The sequence below is a fragment of the Seriola aureovittata genome, chromosome 2 (assembly GCF_021018895.1).
Source record: "Seriola aureovittata isolate HTS-2021-v1 ecotype China chromosome 2, ASM2101889v1, whole genome shotgun sequence".
NCBI classification, from domain to species: Eukaryota; Metazoa; Chordata; class Actinopteri; order Carangiformes; family Carangidae; genus Seriola; species Seriola aureovittata.
The window spans coordinates 7716051-7738248 of record NC_079365.1 but is presented as its reverse complement, the minus strand read 5'-3'; the positions used below and the strand labels follow the sequence as shown (position 1 = coordinate 7738248).

Sequence of the window (22198 nt, the reverse complement as noted above, 5' to 3'; positions counted from 1 at the left end):
GAAGTGATGCTGTTGTTCTAGCAAATAACCAGGATAAATAGTACAACTCCAATTCAATTAAAGAGTAATGATGTAGTGTTTCAGTTACCGATGGCTTTCAATCTGAAAGGCATTGGCATTCCACTCCCACTATTGCCCTGATTCCACTCTCCCTGAAGATATAGCGGACGCTGACAGACCTCACATGTACCCCGAAAATGACTACCACAGTTTAATCATGTAAAATCCAAACCCCTTGTACAGAAATGAAACAGTACTTTGAAGGGTCTAAATGTCACATTTGGTTGTATTTCAGTGAGCAACGATAAAGAGAAACCTGTGGGAATTCATATCATATAGTAATGAGAGCCCCCCAGAGCCCATTTGAATGTAATTATGAAAGATTTTGGCAGAAAAATTATTCAAGTTCAATGCAGTCAACCTTTACGGGTTGCCTGTGAATTATCTGAATGGAGTAACTTACTGTTAATAGAATATGTTTATGCAGAAAAGGGGCCAGTGGGACGAACGGTCAAAGGGCGTTAGTGAACAATAGAAAATAGAGCAGGGTGAAGCACATGAGAGCGAGGAGGGGAAAGGATGAGAATTTAAGACAGAGAGGAGTCATCGCAGCTCAACACGTGACAGTAATCTGTCGAATGAGCCGACCATTTTACTAAGACATCCTTCTGAGATCCCACTGTTATCATTTGTTATCAGTGGAGCCCTCTGTGTAAATGGAAGCAGACTGTGGTGCAGTTTGGATCCCATTTCACACATGTAGTAATCAAACAGAGGTAGCTGAGCTAGTTTCCTCTTTTGTAATGATACTGAAAGGGCTTGATGAAACAATATCATCTGATTTAGACAGTTGCATAACTGTACAGACAAAATGTATAAAGTTAACACTGGTCTGTATCATAATATGGGGTTTATTTAAATCTACGCTGAATTATACAAATGTAGTGAGGCCATCTGAGAAGCAGCCTGCCACCCCTTGCCCATGTGTCATCTTTCTGTGCTGGACATGGACACTGGCACTGGCCAGCATAAATGATTGAGTTGGATGTCAGAAGCAGAGCTCTTGCCAAGGGGCCACAGCATCCATGCTAATGGGCTGATGGAGCCTAATCTAAATAAGTGTGAATAAAAGGGCTTTTACTGTGAGTGCTCACATCTTAAGCAGAAAAACGTGTTGGCAATTGCTTCATCTTAATCAAACAGTAGAAAAGACAGAAATTCAGTTCGTTTAACTTTCACCATTTAACTCTGACGTCAGCTGTCGTTGCGAAGAGTATGTTGATGCGTGTGTGAGATGTTTCACACACATCTTGTGCGCGTACTGTTTGTTTGTTTTGTAAGTCCTTACTCTTCCGAAGCCCATCTGAGATCAATCACTAGGCCGAACATGATGGAGAGGCCTGTCAGAGCTCACTGTTGTGGCCTTGATTCAGTAAAACAAATAAAATGGGCAGAGGCATTACAGAAAGGCTCAACACAAGCTAGACAAGAGACCACACCAAAGAGCATTCAGAGAGAGGGGTGAATAATGAGGAGGGGGATAAATGTCAAAGAGCAGAGCGGGATGAAAAATGATGATGTAGAAGAGACGGAAAGGGAAATGTATACAGAGCAGACAGTGAACAGACTGGAACAGACGCAGACACACAGAGAGCAGGAGGCCCAGTGCTATTGCCTGCCTACGTTAGCCCAGCTAAGCTTTTCACCCTGTTTCTACTCAACAGCATGTCATCAGTGCAGCCCTCCTCTGTTTAAACCCTGCTGTGGCTGCTGCAGTGCATGGCCATGTGATGAAAGGGAGGAGCCTTGAGAGATATTTAATGCAACTGCCCTCACACATCCTTTATATTCTATTATGTCAGCACGCACCAGCATCGTGCCAGCCTGAATAATGTCGTTTCTCTGATGATTATGTTGGCCATGTAACCTGAGCACTGCAGCACTCAGCTGGATTTGATTCAGCAGCATTTACAAGACTACATATGACAACACAGCAGAGCGCATTCCTCCGACATAACAAACTTGAGGAAGCCATAATGCACCCATCAGCACTTAACTTCCCTCCTCCTCCCCCAGCACTTTAAAAGAGACATTCACAAGCAGGTGGCTCAGAGGTGAGCCCCCCCCCCCCAAGAGGCTCCTGCCAGACCCCAGCCCACACACTCAGTGCCACACAGACCTCAAGCATCAAACTACTTCCTGGGGTTCCACTCTGCTTTATACTGCGCATGTGGAAGAGATGATGGCATGCACCCTGTTGGCCTGACTGGTCAGAGAGAGGAAAAGGTCTGCTCTGCAGCAGCTGCGTCAAACTCAACAATCAGATGAAATGTATTCCCTCTCTTCAACACAGTGCACAGGGAGAGGGACAGTTCAAACAGCTTTGGTCAAACTGCTACGGCCATCATGAGAGAAATAATCTGCTCAGTTTCTTATGATGCTGACACATGGTTTTCTTGTTATCACAGCACTCACTCCACTAATACAGGGAACTTGTCTCAACAATCAAACTTATCTTATTGCAACAAGGAACTTTTCTTTTTATAAAAATATAAAATAGTATATCGTAATGACCAGGCCCGGATTAAGAATGCTGAGGCCCCTGGGCACAAAATCTTGGAGGCCCCTCTGTTCTCCAAAGAGACATCCAATCCAGGTTTTGAATTAAAGGTTCTCAGCAGAGGCTATAATCTGTTGTAAATACCTGTAGCTTGTACAGGATTTACAGTGACAGGCCACAGCCTCTGATCACAACCTGAAGGACAATATCAACACTTGTAGATATATTCAGTCATACAGGCTTTACAACATGACTGCAACAATACTTTTCTGGACTAGCAGCAACAACTTCAACGCAGTGTGTAGCTGAATTGCATATGCAAGCACATACTACTCCACCTATACAGTTCTATGATTCAGATTCTTTTAAATCATAAATCAGGCACAATCATGCACACACACACAAACAGTAGCCTAAACAGTACATGGACAGGACTCAGGCCTTGATGCCGCATTACTGTCCTCCTCCTCTTAGACGTTAGCATCGTCCTCTTCAGGCTCTTTGCTAATGCTAGCAAGAGAACTTTTGAAAAGAGTCGAGATTGATGGTATGTTTTTTTCTGAATTAATTTTCCCTGATATTCTTTTCTTTTTTCGTCTCTCTTTGCTGCTCCACTGCTCCAGCATTTGTTTTCCATGCTTTTTTGCAGAGCGTCGTTCTCACCCGGCCAGCTGCCTTTGCCACGGTCACCACCTGGCCTGACCGATCATCACATTACAGACACAGCCAGCAAACCAATCACAATATTTTTCTTATTTGCAAATAAAGTAACTCCGCATTCATTGGTCCATATTTCAACACAGACACATACAAATTTATGTGGGAAAAAAAATGGAAAGATGGGATGAGGCCACAGTGGGTGGGGGTTTGAAGTCTCCCTTGGGTTCTGAGGCCTCCACGCACCGTAGTGAATAATTCGTGTTTGGGAATAAAAAGACTTTTTCAAAGAGTTCTTATTTTAAGAAGTAGATCTAGTCAAAAAATAATGAGAGGACATTGTAGCCTATGGACATCACAGAAATTGACAATGACTGATTTAAATTATTGAGATAAGTTTGCTTGGTATGAAACACAGCAAGACTTTTGCATTATAAAGCGCAGTGAATGGTTGTGTTCATAGACTAAGAAGAATGTTGAAAGAATCTTATTTCCCAGTAGTGACTGATATAGAAGAGCGTGCTTGGATTCAGGAGGTGCACGTAATGTTGTTAACTGAAGCAGTATTTTATACTTTAGTAAAGTATACTTTAGTAGTATTTTATTGTCTGTTGAAGTTTTTGTTCATGTATTTAAATTTACTTGCACTTTTTAAACAAAATATTTGTCAGTTCTTATGTCTATGGATTAAAATGTCTTCACGTAAGGTTTTGTATGAACCTCTTTCTGAACCTCTTACTCTTTCTAACAACATGGCGGTGTTTCTTGTGATAACATCGTATTAACACATCTTTTTGGAATTTAAGTGTCTTGGTATAATGAGATGTTTGTAACGAGAAAAATATATCATTACGACATGAAAGTACCACATTACAATACAAAAAAGATCTTGTTACAACCAGAAAACTCTCTCATTATAATGAAAAAGGGGCTGAATTTTTTTTGTAATGGTGGTAGATATGTGCGGCAGCTGCAGCTGTACTCAAGTTTGCTTTTTCCTTTGTGTGGGAGGGCATCTTTGACTTTCTGCCTTTTTACTCCCTCTGAAACTTGGTTTCTGGGTTCCCATCCAAAAGAAAGCAATTTGTACTTGACTTTTATCTTTTCCCTCTTAGCATTTTGCATATCTTTTTGTAGCAAATTTGACTCCTGAACTTGCATTCAGAATATGACTTCCAGATCAACAATTTGACTGGTGAAAGACCATTTGAAAATTCCTTGCTGTGAGCACATTTAGCCTGCATGCATTTTGCATCTCCATTTACTCCACGTGCTGTAAAGTGTGTGAATATATATATATTCAAATCAACTGCAGCCCAGCTAACTACAAAGACTCACTGAGCCACAGGAATGTTTTTCCTCCAGTGTTTAAGATGTATGTGTGTACACATACGTATGTATGTTAAGTACATATGCACTTTCTCTAGCACTCTTATAGTGAAACTGACAACACTTCCTTAATAATCATACATTTTGATAGAGGACAAGTTGTGTTAGCCTGGCAGTATTTACAGAGCAAGCCTGTATAACACACCACAATTCATGTGCGTTTATTAGCCCTGAGGGCTCCATTTGTTAACTGATTCAGTCCTGACACAACACTCATATCTCTCTCAGTGTTATCAAGCACATGATGCACCCCTGGTAGTAATATTAGGAGGACCCTGCTGTAGTGTAACTGCCCTCCTGCAGGATCCTAGTAGTGTTGCTGCACACACACACACACACACACACACACACACACACACACACACACTTCTTCACACTGGATAAATGGCAGCATAGCTGTAGGAATAGACGTGTCATCTCATTTACCTTGATTTACACTTCATCTGTGTGCTATTTGCATAGGTCACACACTCTCCGCTTCAGTTACACATGGGCTGTTAGCTTTTTATTAAGGTGCCATGTTTGATGTGTGCTGTGCCGTTAATGACCCGAAGCAGGGTTTTATAAATACATAATGATGTTTACCATGAGATTGGTAAGATTTTCTCATTAAAAACTTCATATTAAAACCAAGGTTGTTAGCTAGTGAGGTTTAGTTTGATGTTTAATCATGCCTTTAAGATGGCACAATATCTGTTAATGGAAACTGCTGAAGAATTACAGTACACATGAACCTGTGGCAACACACAAATCCGGACCGACACAGTGACGGTGGAAGCTTGACCACGAAGAGCTCCATGTGAATGGATGGAGGTTTGGCTTGTCTGCAGTGCGTCGGAGTCTCACGGGCTGGCAGGGCTCCAGTCCTCTGCTCGCTTATTCATCTCTTTCTCCCACAGCAAACATAGACTGACACACACACACATTCACACAGCAAAACAATATCATTCGATTCACACAATGTAATTAATCAAAAACAAAACAAAATTCAGAAGCACCATATGATGCCCAAGAAACAAAATATGCTAACTGACATTTCAAAACCAATCTCTTCATGAAGATAATTGCAGAACAATGTAGGATCAAACTCCATCAGAACTGCAGCACTGCAAAGTCCATCAGGGTGATTCCCTAAGGTGAACACAGAATAGACTAAACTCAAGATCCTAAAGAAAATATTCAGCCGTGAGAGTAAATTATACATACAAATGTGCCACAGGTTTGAAAAAATGCTATGTAGATTTGCCAGTTAGGTGGTTCAGGGTGCAGAGGAAGTAAATAAATAATCCTGTTTAATAATTCATTGAAATTCATGTTGCTTTGCCTCCAGCCTTGAGAGTATTTAGAATGCAGCCTGCAAGGGCCCTGCTTCTGACTTGTGGTGGTGTGTGGTAAGATTATTGAAAATGGGGGGGGGCTAAAGCACACACGTATCCACACACACACACACACGAAAATACACACACACAGGCAGACAGAACTATGTATACCATGTATCATATGTTCTATAAAATCGTGAAAAAGGACGTCCACTGTCAACATCTTATCCTGTGTTTGCTCCATTTCTCCCTGGAACGACAGATACAATCTCCAGAGTGTGAAGAGAAGTTCACACGGAGCTTCAGGCAGGTGAATACACCGAAGCTGAGAAAGATGGCAACAGAGGCACAGGGAGGACTGCAAATTGGATCTGAAAGTCTTTCAGGGGGAAGAAAGAATCAAAACAGAGCGGATGGAAGAGAGCATGGAGGGTAAGAGGAAATGAGGGAAGAGGAGAGGAAAGGAGAGGAGAGGAGGCGAGGCTTAAGGTTAGTGATCCATGTGTGACCCATTCCTGATGATGTCTTCGCTTGATAGAATTACACCAGCAAATAAAATGATCTTGTCTCACTCCCTGTCAGGCTGTGTGTGTGTGTGTGTGTGTGTGTGTGTGTGTGTGTGTGTGTGTGTGTGTGTGTGTGTGTGTGTGTGTGTGTGTGGATTCAGCGCGGTCACTCTGTCAGTTGTATCTTTACAATTCATTAACACAAGAATCTGTCTTGTATATCTGAGATTCTCTCCACTCAGCAGTTGGATGCTGTTCCTACAGTTTAAAATGTAGTGACAAGTGGATGTGGCTTCTGCATATTAAACATGTGAATGACTGGAGGGGGGTTGATGATTAAGAGAATATTTTGAAAACATCATCTTCAAGTATTTGCAGGGCACAACTAACGTTTTGGCACTGCTATCAGTCTCTGTTAATGCCTGTTAAAAAGACAAAGTTAGCGATTCTTTTGCATTTTCTCCTCTGTTGACTGCAAAGAAATGAGATTTGATTAAATTAGAATGAAAAACACACTGTGATTTACAACTGCAGTGCAAGTATTGAGATATTTACCAGGACTGTGGGAATATTGTTGGCACCAGTGTGGCTGTGTGTTCACATGTGCTGAACAGTTCCATATTACATGGACTTAAACCAAGCTGCCCTATTCAATCTGCATTAACGTTTCCACAAATTATGTAAATACTGAAGCTTCAAACGCAGCTGCTAAATTAAAATTGGTTCAATTTTCAGCCTGCAGCTGTTTCTTTTAATCACTTTTACCTGTTAAAATGGAAGCTTACACTTTACCTGTGTGATGGTAAAAAAAATTGTGAGGGGAAATGTGAATGAGGCAGAGTGCATAATCTGTTAACTACAGATAAAATATGCAGGTGGCTCAACAAGTGGCTTTGTCACACATGCAAAATTCAGTCCCCAAAAAAAGAGTGCAGTGAGGCATTCAACAGGTGGAGCACTGAGAGCAGAAGATAATTTTCACCATGTTACAAACAAAATGTCCTGAAGCAATGCTCACGTAACCAAACCATCAGAACAACTGGACTAATTCATCACTGAAATGGCAGCATTTACCTAACTCAGATTGCACTAAATGAAAATCCATATCAGCAACCTTATTTTTCTAGTTTTAACAATATTGTCAAACAGCTTGTGGTTTTGCTAACAGTTGTTATCAGGCCTGAAGCTAAACCTCCCTGCAGTGCTGGGACATATAAAAGGTATATGGCAGCAGAAAAAAGTTGTATTAACCACTGCACGTGTCTCTAGAAGAGACATCTTCAAAAGTGGAACAGTTTAACACAAATCATCATAGTACAGTTAGCAAGGCCGTGGTAACTGTGAGTGACTGGAGGATAAGCTAGTAAGCTAAAACTAAGCTAAGAGGGCAGCAAAAATGGCTAACCCCTAACACTGAGATCATTTTGAAAGTGAAAGGTAGCAAATCTATTATGTTTTAGCCTAAGCAGAGCGACAGCAGATGAGAAGAGTAAAGAGATTAAAACAGTACATTGAGAAAATGAGTAGTATAGACAGAGGTAATTGATGTCACGGGAAGCAGCATCACATATGTTGACTCCATGAGAAAACATTCAACACTAGCATGGCTGTTCAGGCAACATATCACGCAGCTGTAATTTATCCATTCAGCCCAGCTGTAGACGACACACTGATCAACTGTTATAGCAAAACATCCGCCAGAGATTAAAAGTTGATTCAGTGTTGCAATTCAGCCATTATGTGCTTAATGTAATAACCCTCTGTTATTGTATTACAATTATGCCGTCAACACATTGCTTGATCTGACTAACATCTGTACAGTTATAGAACCAATAGTACTAGACTGACATGGAAATGAACTCTGTTCACAAACAAACATCCCAATGACAAGCACATTTGATTAATTTGTAACTAAGTCCATTCTTGACGCCTCAGTGTAAATTGTTATGCAGCCTGCAATGTTGATCACACATATGATTTTGCTGATGTTCAGACCTTTGTCCAACTCCTCCTCACATTTCTTCTAGCACGCTGCATTGCCTAAAGGTGGAGGAGGGTCTTGTATCGTTGCCAACATCCAACCTAGCTCTACGATAATGAGCTCTACAGGCCCTGAACCTGACCCAAGCATGAAAAGCTTTCAGTTAAAAATAACAGACAGGACCAGTGCTGTGGTCAAAGCACGTGGTATTTCAATGGTTTAATATAATATTGGAAAAGCATAATAGAAATGCAAATGAAGCTGTGAATCACCACATGAAATCCAAAGACCCACCAGATATCTACAGATAGTGGATGTTTATTCATGGGAGGTGAGTTATGCGCAGTAGGCTCATGGCCCTGCAGATCAGCAGAGCTTATTCAACCAGGATGTTTAACTCTCAGCTTTATGATGATACTTTTAGAGGGAAAACCTTTCCATATCCTCTGGTTGGGACTAGACAGGTAGATAAGAAATGACTACAGAATGTTCAGCCAGTAACTTGTAGGCAGCAAATCAAAAGGCTACATGCTTAAGCACAGACATTAACTACTGTATGTGAATTCCACCGGCATAGCAATCTCTCTGCTTTTAACACACACAGGCACAGCAATGGATGAGCCACAAACTGCAGAGCTGGAGTCAAGCATCTTTCACCTATGTGTGGCAGCTCTGACATGTTATCATTTGGATTAGCCTTGATGTTGGATTGGTTTACGCAGCTATAAATTTGTAATGTAAAATAGGTGCCTGAATGTAACAGCCATCATTCACTTTGCCACAGCCCTGTGGTGGCTGTAATCATGATGACACAGTAATATGGCTGCATCCGTTTTTCTTTTACCCAGGCTAAATTGCTGTTTATGGCAATAAGAAGGCTTCTATTCCCAGAGGCCACGGTTAGTCAGACTGGCTCTTATTGTTTTACTGCTGGGTTGTGGTGCAGAGCACAAACACTGTCACCAACACCAACACCCCCCCCCCCCCCTTCCCCACCCCTCCTCCCCAACCACCCACCCATGCCTCTCCTCTCTGTTGGTTCTCAGAGCTATTATTTTTATCTGAAAACCTATACGAGGCTACAGAGAGAAACAAGACAAGAGAAAGGGAACGAGAGGGGGAGAGCGGCACACAGAGAGACAGAGCAGAGCGGGAGAGGAAAACTGTGATTCCTCTGAAGCTGTGATCGATGCTACCAGCGTGTGTCTGCATTGCACGTTGCCAGCAAAGAGGAGGGCTCTATTGATTTGCTCCCATATTTCAATCAAAAAAGTGGGCTTTCAAGCCCAGATTTTCCTCTGCACTTGTACGAATTACCAGGCTCTCACACAATAAAGACTAAAATGCCAAATGTCAAGTTTAAGAATTTTTGAAAAAACTCCATCTTGTTATGCGGAGACAACAAAAGACACGTTTGTGTGCAACTGGGACATCTTTGGCATGGTAATGATGTTTCATGTGGATTTCTGACTGTTGCTAGCCGGTGGCTATAATCTTCTCTTGGGTATTTGCAGTGCGCCTCTATCCACATCACACACAAATATGTCAAGAAGTGAGCAAGCAGTAACAAAAGGCACAATCAGATCTAGACATAAAATCTTTTTTCCTGGCAGTTTAAATGTGCGCTTGTTCTCCAGCACAGATATGAAGTCTGCAGGTGGATCATTATAACATAGACGAAACCCATCTCGAGGTCAAAGCTAATATTATAATGGCACAGTTAACATATGTGCAGATACGTACAGGGGCCTCTGCAACAATGAATTAATCTCCACAGTAAGAGTTAAGGTGTGTGAGAGTGTGTATGTGTGTGGGTTACAATTTGTGTGACCTCTTTCGATGCGAGTGCAGCTCTAAATATAAATAAGACAAGTCATGCTTTTATTGGTGTCGTAGTTTTTGAAGAAATTGATTCATAAGGGAGTCAGTGATACATGATGAGGTCCCTCGGACAGACGGATGGACGGACAGACAGCTGAGATGATGTGTTCATGGAAATTAAGTAAAAATAAACCATAAATACATCAAAAGATTAAACTCTTCACTGACATTAGAGCACATGTGGAGAGAACAGGAAACAGAATGGATTCCATTGTATCACAGTTCTACGACAAAATATCTTGTGTTTATTCTGGTCAGCAAAACATATTTGCAGATTTGTCAGCCGCCCACTGACAAATCTGCATCACAACAGCATGGAGCATGGTTCCATATTGTGATTTCCAAATCAGCCATCTGAATCTTGGCCAGAGATGAGCTCTTTCAAACAGTCTGTCTGCAGAAGGTACAATCGAAATTCACTCTGCTCCAGCAACAGTAGTGTTTTTTCAAAAAAGCAACACAGTGGTTGTTCAAGAGGTAACAGGTATCACAAGTACACCCTGAAACTTTGTCTATAACATGACAACAAGATTAAAAGCAATGGCTTCCTCTAAATGCTAACTGAAAGTTTCATGGGAGAAAATGAATTCAAGTGCAAACAGAGACACCTGAATGGGTGAAGTACAATCTATAGTGTAAAAAAAAAAGTGTAAAAACAAACAAAAGAAAAACAGAGAATGGCGAGTTTCAAATTAAATGAGATGATATGAGCTGCACAAGAAACAGCTCCCAGCAGTGGGCTTCCACAAGTCACTGTGCACCAGCAAATAAGCCTGCACACAGCCCGCTTTTTTACATCAAAATAGACAGCAAATTGATACAATCAAATCCAAAAAGCGTCACCGCCATAGGAGATGCAATTTCTAGCCTTTTTTCCATAATGGAGTCAGAATTTTGTGTTTCTATTTTCTTTTATGGTGCCATCGTTTCCCAAACTGTTTCTTTTATGTGCCTCAGAGCCTGGTGAAAAATGGCAGGGATGCTGGATATCTCTCAACACCAAGGCTAATCTGCAGCACACACAGACGGTTTATATGTTGCTATATATGCCACTGTAGTTGCACTCATTCATTTGCGATTTTAAAACTGTGAATAGCAGCATCCATGAGCACTCACTAGCATGCTGGTAGCACTCGGCATATTAATTTTTACTAGTCAGAGGTACAATAACAATGTGAATCCTTAAGATAGATTTTAATGTCCGCCGTCATGCTCCAATGCATATCCTAATGCAGTTTAATGTGCTCAACCCAAGCAGTTGAGTAGCGTAACAACATCTCTTTTTCTAGCAGCCAAATTATGAGCATGCAGCTGCAAATAAAAATAATTTCAAACAGAAATTAAGAGAAATGTCAAACCTTCATGTTGCTTTCATTCAGTGTATTTACACAAAAATGTGCAATTTAATAAATGTAATTTTTTATATTTAAACAGTTTGTGACAAATTGAATTTTACTGTTAGATCTCACTGAAAATACTAGTCTCAGCTGCTAAAGTGAAATCAATGCCTCTGTTTTAGTAATGAAAGTTTTAATTAATGTGGGAAATAAAAAGCCTCCTTTCTGTTTGACAAGTTTACTTCTTTACCACTATTAACAGGTATTACTGCCCACGCCCCCCCACCCCACCCCTCTCTTAGTGTGCTGTATGTCTCTCTCTCTCTCATTCATCCTTCTCCTTTGCTTACTAATGAGCCGTGAGATTGACAGCTGGATTACTGGGCTGGTTTGTAATCCTTTAATTTCTCCGTTTAAGATAATCACCCTCTGGATGGAGCACTGCCTTCACACACACACACACACACACACACACACACACACACACACACACACACACACACACACACACACACACACACACACACACACACACACACACACACACACACACACACACACACACACACACACACACACACACACACACACACACACACACAAAATATACTGTGTGCTTGCACATTTAACAGAAATAAACAAGAGAATATGATAAAGACAAGAGCATGCAGGCGTCCTGATCATATAGATTCCAGGCTGAATTAATCCAAAGAACTAAGTAGAGCACAAGCCCCTCTCTGGTGAGGGACCTTTGTGATATTAGAGTTTGTAGAACAAAGGCATCTTGACAGTGTAGTCTTTTAATTAAGGCGATAGAATAGCAAAAGCCCTGTGGCTTCAGAAATGGTTGTACACTACAATACAGAGTGGCCCTCTGGAGATGCATTTAGCAGCAGCTTAGAAGGATCTATGTGTTGAGTCAAGCCAAACGTAAATCATTTTGATTGGGCCGTGTTTTTCATCTCCTCCAGTGCTGCCGACTGAGGATATGAGTGTTGGAGAACATGTGAGGTCAAGTGGCAGCACAAGGTCAAACCACATGGTCGTAATTTATCAATAAAGTGAGGAACTATATGTCACTCTGAGCACCTGACTCAGGAATGAAGAGGGGGTGGGAGAGAAAAACAAGGTACAGCTGAGCAAGAGGGCAGCTGGGGTATACAAGTTCCCACAGCTCATCACTCAGTAAACACACAGTAAAATAAAAACATGATGGATGCAAGAAGTTGGTGTTCTGAAGATGATTTGGTTTCAAATCTGGACTAGCTGAAACTGTCCTGCTAAAATAAACATTTCTGTCTGACATGCTGGAGTTTGTGGAAATGTCAAAGGGGGGTTCACAAGCAGGAGCTGATGTTAAACAATGACGCTTAAGAATGCCTTCAAATTGGGGCGTCGCGTAGCGCAGTGGGTTACGCAGGCGCCCCATATATTGAGGCTACAGTCTGCATGTCATTCCCCATCTCTCTGTCTCCCCATTTCCTGTCTCTCTCTACTGTACTGTTAAATAAAGGCATAAAAAGCCCAAAAAATATACTTAAAAAAAAAAAAGAATGCCTTCAAATGTGGTGTTGTTGTTCCACCTCTCTCACCTCTTGCCCTCAGTGTAGGGGTGGGTGATCTGACCATCTTATATCGTGGATAATTTTACTTTGGCATATGATCTACTTTTCAGATAAATCTTACAGATCACGTCATTAATAGATTCTATATTTAGATATTTAATTTCAGAAATTCAATCAGTCCTAACCAGACCTGACCTGAGTGGAACAAGAACCACTGTCACCAGCTGCAATCCAAGACAGTGGAGTTGCAGTCCACTCACGGGCTGAGAGACCTGCCTGCAGGCAGGAAAACACGAGGCAGGATGAGCCAGGGACTTGATAGTTAGCAACAACTGAACTTTCAAATTAAAACATTTACATATTGCACATCATAAATAAATAATAGCACTGTCCCAAACGACAGAAGACAGCACTGTGGATGAAAATTGCAGACAAATATCGCCGACCTCTATCTCCTCCTCCTCTCTGAAAGGAAGACTGAGCAGATCTGAAGATTTGTGAACCCTCTCCTAATAGAGAACCACTCCAGCATAATTACAACAATCACAGAGGTGGCACATAGGACTGCACATTCAGGCTGGACGTGATGGAGGTCAACTAGAGAAAGTAGATGGTAAAAATCCCCCAGGTGAAAACATTTATAGTCTATACAGTATGTGAATTTATTTTTATTTTTATTCCCCAATGTGTTTTATTTCTTGGAAGAAGAGAACCTGACAGGATTCAAAACCACACAGCTTTGAAAGTCCGCAATTTCAGATTGATGATAAAAGGAAATGGAAAATTGGTACAAGTTTTTCCACATTATTTTCAGATAGGTTTGCATTGAGTTTTTACTATCATCTTTTCAGTTTCTTTTGCAGGGATGGTGGAGTTAAACTGCTTTCATATTTTTCTTTTAATTGTAGTAATCATCATCTATCCAATAATCCACCTAAATGACACTGAAGGGAGCATTGTCACAGCAATGCAAACAAGTGAATAACTGGAGCTAAAGAAAGACCACTTCAGTGCTGAAGATCTGATTTGTATTCAGATGCATGTAAATCCTCGAGCCTAGAGGAGGGGAGAGAAACCCTTGTAATGAACTGGTACATTCTGGGTTACACTTACAGTTAAAAGGTGAAACAGAGGTCTCATAGTGGGAAAAGTGTTCATTTCTGCACTGCAACAAAAAAGCAAATAGAGTCTTAATCAAGGCCACCGATCGTTGAAGCGCACTGAGATGCAAAACACTAATACACATTGATTGTGAGGAGGGCGGTCAATTAAAAAAAGGTTTTCGATAACAAATGCAAATAGTATTCACAGAATACAAGGTTATCAATGACAGATGAGCTGTTCAGGCTTTCTGCTACTTTTTAATAGTGTATGTAAAGAGAGGCATCCATCAGGAGGATTGAACTGTAATTTGGAGGCAATTTCTAAGAAAGAAGAAAGAAACACCACTTTTAACTTTATCCTTGATTTTTTTTTTCTAAATTTGCCCTTGTCTCAACTCCTGAAACATACTGGCAAGTCTCTACTCCCCCGTCCAACACAGTCCTCTTTCTTATCCGTTAATCCCTTTGCCAAGGACTCTCTCTTTGGCTAACACCATCAGAAGTGCCCAGTTTTCTCCTTTTTTCCTTATAATCACTCTATGATTTAACCCACTGCCACCAGCTTATGCAGATGCAATCTGTGGTCTGATAATATCGCAGTTAGCGCCGTTTGAAGGTCAGAATCCAGGGCACAATTAGCTAACCTCTATTTTGTCAGGGAATGTAGATCTACTGCACAATCTCACCCAGTAGAGTGCAAACAGACAGCGTGCAAGGCGCTTTTCAAAAGCACCTGGAGTCTGGCGTCTGGCTCGTCTCTGACGGCTTGTCACCGTATAAATGCAAGGAGGGTGAAATGAATCATGCCTGTCTCCCAGTGGGCACCAGATGGAAAAGCCATGAAAACTATCTGTGTTGTAATGAAACTCCATGAGAGTACACGCCATGACCCAGTGACTAACCATCAGACTAAAGCTAATACCAGTACACAGTGAGAGAAGATCAGTCAAGATCAGTGCACTAGAACTAATAAAATTCACATGAAAGCCCTGACAAGACGCAATAATATTTCTGCTGACAGCCAGTTCCCCATCTATCAAAACCCCCTTTTTACTTACTACCTCCACCGAGGAAATGACTACAAAACGGGATGAAAAGCATTGTGCTGTGGCATGTACTATATCTTGGGTGGCTTGCTTGATGGAATTGGCTCAGCATGTATGTCATGTTGTGGGGAGTTTGAGGGATATAGGAGCGTAGCTTGGTTTGGTAAGAAGGCAGGCGAGATAAAGAGAAATGATGTGGCTCATCTTCTGTACCTGTATTCTATCAGCTCGCCACAGACTGCAGGTCCTGGCTGCAGAGATGAAAGACTCTCTGGAGGACAAGAGAGACGTTCGTGAGTCAGAAGGAAAATGGCATTCCACTTATTAAATGCCTGGAAACGTAATCCCACCCCCCTCCGCAGTTCTTGGGTCTGGACGTATTTATGAAAGTCCCGTCACTTTGGATAGTGGGTTAGGAGTCAGAAGTTCTCCACAGCACAGCGAACACTGAGCTGACTGTTTCAAAGCAGATATGGCTCCTTGCCAGATTTCCCTGCTGCAGCCTAATTGGGGTCATGTTACAAGTCATTTTGTATGAGTAACTTTTAGAGATGGAATTAAACAATAGGAAATCTATGCCGAGAGCGTATTGCTGATGGAGACATGATCCTCCCTAAATTAATCTTTTAGATTAAAGTACAGTGTATGTCATTTCTTCCCCTCTATGCAGTAGAAAGACATAACTTTAAATTAAAAGCCCTGGGATGAAGGAGGCAAGGAGAGCGACCCAATTGTGGATTTCTTTTTTCGTAGAGCAAGTCCATCTCCTGTGATGTGATTCAAGAGACAACACAGGAACTGGAAATGTCTGTGTTAAAGGTGGAGTTGAAGTGGCAAAGCACAGGCTTTATGAACAGAAACAGTATGCTTGGTTAAGGAATAGACACGTCTCTTGTGATGCTGTCTTCCAGAAAAACATTAAGTTATCATCGTTGTTTTTTTGTTTTTTTTATCTCATTTGCCCACAACAAAGTGGCCCCCTGCTGTATTTCTAAAAGCTGAAATCAGTTTTTACCCAAAAACAAGGTTTCTCCTGTAAATCCATTCGTCATTTTCTTTGTCACAAACTATTGGTGACATGAGGCAAAATATGAAGTCAGACAGGCGTCTAACTCACACAGAGCTGTGATGCTCACTGTCTTTCAGGACTGGCGAGGGGCAAAGGGTGAAACTCATCACTGCTGTCTTTTCAAATATGCATTGACAGTGACTTAAAGAGACACTATCCTGACCGAACTGTATTTCAAATCAATTTCTTTTGTGCGGACGCCACATCCCCTTGTCCGTGTTCCTAGGTGTCTGTTCCGGCTCTCGGAGCGAGATGATGGTTTACACAGCGATGTGCAATCACTGGAATATTTCTTTTCATGGCTTATCTGCCCACAGCGGGACTCTGCACGGACCACGACTCAAGGCCCTGCTGTCTGCTTGCCTGTGTGCCACAGCCTCCCCCTCCAATCCTGACCCAGCTCTCAGACAAACATCTCCACGGGAGCATGGGATGATTTATTCAGCACAACTTAGCAGCAGCGCAGAGATTTGTGAGTTAGTTAAACAAAGGTCTTTTATGGTCAACCACAAAGCCATAACAGCCTTTTTAACCTATAAAGCCACCAAAGAATGACCAAAGGGGGCAGTGAATGATGCATTACATTTCAAAAATGACCTTTCAAGTCTTGACCAGACACTTCACTTTAGCTACAGGGAAAACTATAGAAAACGGTTTAAGGTACATACCAGTGTTTTAGTAAAATTAATTTACTACAAATTATTTATCATTTAATAGTCATCACTGCCGACCCTTTCAAAAGGCATGCTGTTGTATTTAAGATTTTTGACTGTCTGAATGAAATACTGGAAATGCCTATAAATACATATGAGAAAGAAACAATCTGAGGGGGTAACATCACTTTTCGTTTAATCTGGCATTTATTGGGTATAGGGTGACAAGCCAAATAGGAGGGGAACCAGCAAAGAAAGGATTACATGTTCCATCATAGATCATGTAAAATTCTTTTTGTGTGTGGTAATACAGATGAAATTGCAGGTTGGGGTGCCTTCATTGCCTGGTTGTTTAATGACCCGACCATGACCTGCAGCGGCCCTGGGGACCTCTCATCTTTTTACTGTCAACTCTATACTAAAGGCTTGAAAATCACCCCAATATACTATATATGTTGGGATTGATTTCAAAATTTGCGCTGTATTTCCAGATCATGAAGACACCACTAAAGACAGTTCCGTCCATACTATAAACAATGGCTTCCTTAAAGGTAAACAATGTAGGAAGATGGCTCTCCAATCTGATCACCTGGAAAATGGACAGTGTGGGAAAGCCCCAGCATGGACCTTTAAGCAGAAGCATAGTGTGACAACCAGGCATATACAACATATACAATTAAACTCAGATTGGTGTTAAGGAATTTGACAGCCACTCCTTTAACTACCCACGCACCTTAAAAACGGAAAAATAACTCCCCCTTCCACCTCAGTGTGAAAAGAGCTGCAGTCCACACATTGTTCAGCGACTGGAAGCAGAAGCCTGGTTCACACTGCACCTGCTGGGCTACAGCTCTTTGGTCCTTCCCCCATCGCTCACTGTCCATCTCTCCAGGGAAACAACAGCCACGGTCCACAGCAGTCCAGCAACCCCTTAGCCAGCTCTGTAGCATCCCAGACCCTCCCTCATCTCATCCCCAGCCCATTCATTTTCTGGGAAAGTGACAGTTTCAGGTTATACATATTGTGGCGTTAGTACTAAAAGCTTCCCCCCGCTTTGCGTCCCACTGTACAGAAAACAGATCTCCAGTAAGGCTGGCCAATGCACATTAATCACTGCATGAGGACTTAAGCTGCTGCAGCCCATATCCCTTTGAGTGGCCAGTTGGGAAGACAGCGTGGCTCTCAGATTGATTTTCACAGAACAAACACAGAGACGGACAAAATGAAAAAGAGAGACTGGGAGCAAAGGTAATATGGGATCAAAGCAGGAGCTGATGCAGCATATAAGCTAAATCAAATTGATGCCGTCAAGCTTTGCTGTAACCTCTACTTGAAGTGAAGCATGAGCAGCTAATACAGCATGCACACCAGGACATGCTACATGCGTGTGCAACATCCCCTCGAGACACACGCATACTGCATAACACGCACAAACACAGAGGAGGAACCAACATAAGTTATCCGTCTAGATACATCACCCTCTGTTAATATTGTTTGGGTCAGGAAGGACGTCTCAGCCCATTTCCAAACAGGCAGAAACCCTGAGCCCTGAGCCCCTTCAGGCAAAATCGCTCCCCACTGACCGGCTGCACTGTCCTTGTCAGCCTCCTAAATAACAAAATAACCTCCAGAATAATTCAATTGTTTTGCTCACAGCCGGAAAATGCTCAAACAGCTGTTACAATGAGAATGCCATTTCCTCCTGGCAAACAGCATTTCATGTAACAATAGACAAATATTTGGCTATAAAAGAAAAGAGTCAGGGGAGAGCTAAGCTTCTTGTACACTGCGTTGAGCTGTTGCCCGCAAGTGTGAGTAACAGTCTCGAGTAGGTTACAGGGATGAAATAGGAGGAAATGTGTAACAACCTAAACAGTGGGCCCTCGACTCTTATAGCGGAAACCTATAGTTGGATCTGAAATGCTCCTAAATGCTGAAGTACTCCTCATCTTGGGAGTAATTTCTTCATCTCTCAGTTCTAGGAGTTGAAAGCTTCAGATATAACGTATTCTGTGTTTTAAATACACATCCGCTGAAGTCAAAGGTTTTGTTTATCTGTCAATTATGCAAATAGGGACCCTGTGTGTGAGGTGGCTGAGAGGGATTGTTTTCCATTATGATAAAGATTCACCAGCAAATAGAAGAGGTGCACTGAAGATACTACGGCATAATTTCACATGGCAGGAGATGAACCTCACAGTAGATTCAGTACACTGCCTGCACTGAAAAGAAATGGAGCGAATGAAAACAGAATTGAATTCCTCTGAAAAACAGAAAGAATAAAAGGGCTGCAAAATGTATTACAATAAACACTGGGAATAAAATAAAAGTTTTGGGCTTCCAGCTGCAAACGTGCAGAGTAGGGAACAGGCTATTTAAATTAGTCTGCTCTGTCAGCCGCTGCTCAGTTAATCAAAAAAAAAGAAATGTATTGGGTTTTTTTTTTTTTTTTTACCTGCAATCAATGTAGTTTAGGTGTTCACTCATCAATGAAAGTTCATATCAAATGACAACTCTTGAACAGAATGCATTACACACCTGCTGTCACGTCACATTTAATCACATCGCAAGATTTTTTCAAGACAAGCTCCATCACAACTGGATCCCTCTGCTGAAATATATGCATGTCTGTGCTCAAGATGAGCTGCTTGTATTGCACAGCCACAACCACAGCGTGTTCTGACCTTCTTTAGGAGTGATGGAGAGCCACGCTCCATAATATATGTCCCTCTAGACACACACTTACTCACTCAATCACACTATGAGGCTGGTGCAGACTTACCTTTGAGAATGCTCTGGCCGTGCAATACGTCTCTCGAGACAATCACTGTGTAGAAGTTCTGGGAGAAGCCTGGTCTGCACAGGGGTTTAAGGGGCTGGCCTGCCTTACTCCCCTGAGGAATAAAATGAGACAGCCTGTTAAGCATTGGCAAATTGACTTGCGGCCACGGGGTTACAAGCTGATCTCACAGCCTTTTCAGACTGTTATTGAACCTCACAGTCTCTCTGGCTACAGTGAGTGATTTGCTTCAGACTACAGCATGCTGCATTCGTCCACATCTGAGGCTGAAGACACCTGCTTCAAACCACTGTAGTGAATCGTCAAGTCTCATGGAATAGATTGTTTTAATGATCATTAAATTGTCATTATTATGACAGACCGTGCTGTCATCATCATCATGTGTTGATTATTGTAAACATTATGACAGAAGAGGTGATAATGACAGTAATGATAATCACTATATAGATTAACATCTGTGGCTAGCAGGACATGTTTGACCTAAACATTCAATATACTCTCCATGCTGATCAAAGTGTGAGAGCAGGAGAAACACAGTGTGTGTGCATGTGTTATAGAGGCGGAAGAAAGAAGTAAAATGTATTGAACTGTACTGCTGCATAAGCATGGTACACACAGCATACAGCAGGTTATCAATTCTCCACAGAACGCACTTGCAGCCATCCACTTGATTCAGCTTCATGTTTTTTTATAAAGGAAAATATTTCTGCTTTTTCTTGCATAATACATGTAATTCAATAATTCCCCGACTGCACATCAGCAAAACTCAACAAAGGACTGCTACTGCAGATATTGGGAGATAGGGCTGAGTACAGTTAATTATTTTCCTAAGTTTGCAAATAAAGTAAGCTAGGTTATTCATAACTGTTGTATACTCCTTAAATCATCCTCCAGAGATAAGCATTAACCCAAATGACTAAGTCTCAACTGAAACACTAAACCTAGAAATCTAGACAAGGAGAAATGACAGTGCGTAAACGTGCGTAAACGAAGTTGATCGCAGCCAACATAGCGAGAAGCCCCTCTAGACACCACTGTCCTCTGCAATAATGCAATGCCGTTGATTTCGGCGAGGGAACGGGGAAGCTAATGAGCGGAGTTGTCATTGACTTTTTTACACCACACTCACACATAAATATTCTTGACCTTAAACGTTGCTGTATTAAGCTCAATTACACGCGTGGTGTTGCCTTTAGCGCAACACTGCGGGGAGAAAGTAGCTTAAGCATTTTACGGCCACTTTCGATTGCTCATGCGGGCGCTGCAAAGCCCAAGTAAGCACTACAGCAGTGCAGCACTTCCTCAGTACCGTTAGCCCAAAAGACATGAAGAAATTAACTCATCTTACCGAGGATGCGCCCACAAGTAAGGTGCACGCCAAGATGACGCAGCCAACGTTCATCTTTGCAAAGCGTTAAGAAAAAAAGGGGGGAGAGATGAGTCTTCTTCGCCAAAAAACACCTCAGTAATTCCCGGAGCTGTGTTTCTTCTTCTCGGATGCTGAGCGAGAGACTGTCCCTACTTGTCTGGCGCAAAAGTGCCGCTGAGGCAGAGATGCTGCGCTCCGTCCAGAGGAAGCCGGTGCCCATTGGATAGCAGCGTCACTACAACCCCTCCTACCGCACAGAGGAGCAGGCATGGCAGTGTGCACAGTCTGTAGCTCCAAATGACTCCATGTAACGATGCCCCGTACACTTCTGGGACCTATTGGTAAAAAAACGCATTTTCCAGGCTATTTAGATTCATATTTTGACTTCAGATGGAGCAAAGGCGGGTCTGACGGTGTGAGTGACAGCCAACCATCCGAGTCCTTTCATGTGTCCATCAGCTAAATGGTCTATTGGAGTCTATTTCACACCCCAGTTACCCCCTCTGCCCCTGATCCATGGTATAAGAACGGCAAGAGCTGCCGAGTTATTAGCTTTTTATTAAAGCTGCTGTGATAAACCACTGCGGGATAAGACTTTGATGGTTAAATGTAAGGATCAAATGAAATGAAACATTAATCTATGCGATGATCTACAAAAAGTATGTACCCATTTTGTCAAATCAATCGATCCAATAGTCAGCCTTCATATCTTTTTATAAAACAGGTGAAAAATGTTATTCAAAAAAAAAATTATTCCATTTATTGTTATATTTGAGAATTTTTCTGCAGCCACACCATGTCTGTTACTCTGCCACAGGGAAGAATGCGTAACCAAGATCAAATATAAAACAGGACAGGACTGGTAGGTTGGTTTTTTTTTTTACTTCATGTTATGAAAATAGAATTTGAGAATTCATTATAAAACTTAAAGAAAAAATATAATAGGCACATACAATAACAGTT

The 22198-nt window shown here is 41.8% G+C and overlaps 1 protein-coding gene across 2 annotated transcripts in view; it reads right to left on the bottom strand.

Moving 5' to 3' along the window:
* Positions 1 to 21400, bottom strand: part of cdh4 (cadherin 4, type 1, R-cadherin (retinal)) — a 194085-nt gene extending 172685 nt beyond the window's left edge. For both annotated transcript variants that reach the window (XM_056401263.1, XM_056401273.1), the window contains exons 1-2: positions 21215 to 21400; positions 19849 to 19960 (exon numbers count right to left, since the gene is read on the bottom strand). In XM_056401263.1, the coding sequence (XP_056257238.1) occupies positions 19849 to 19960; positions 21215 to 21268 (166 nt within the window). In that variant the 5' untranslated portion in view covers positions 21269 to 21400. The remainder of the gene's footprint in view (positions 1 to 19848; positions 19961 to 21214) is intronic.
* Positions 21401 to 22198: the final 798 nt, after the last annotated feature.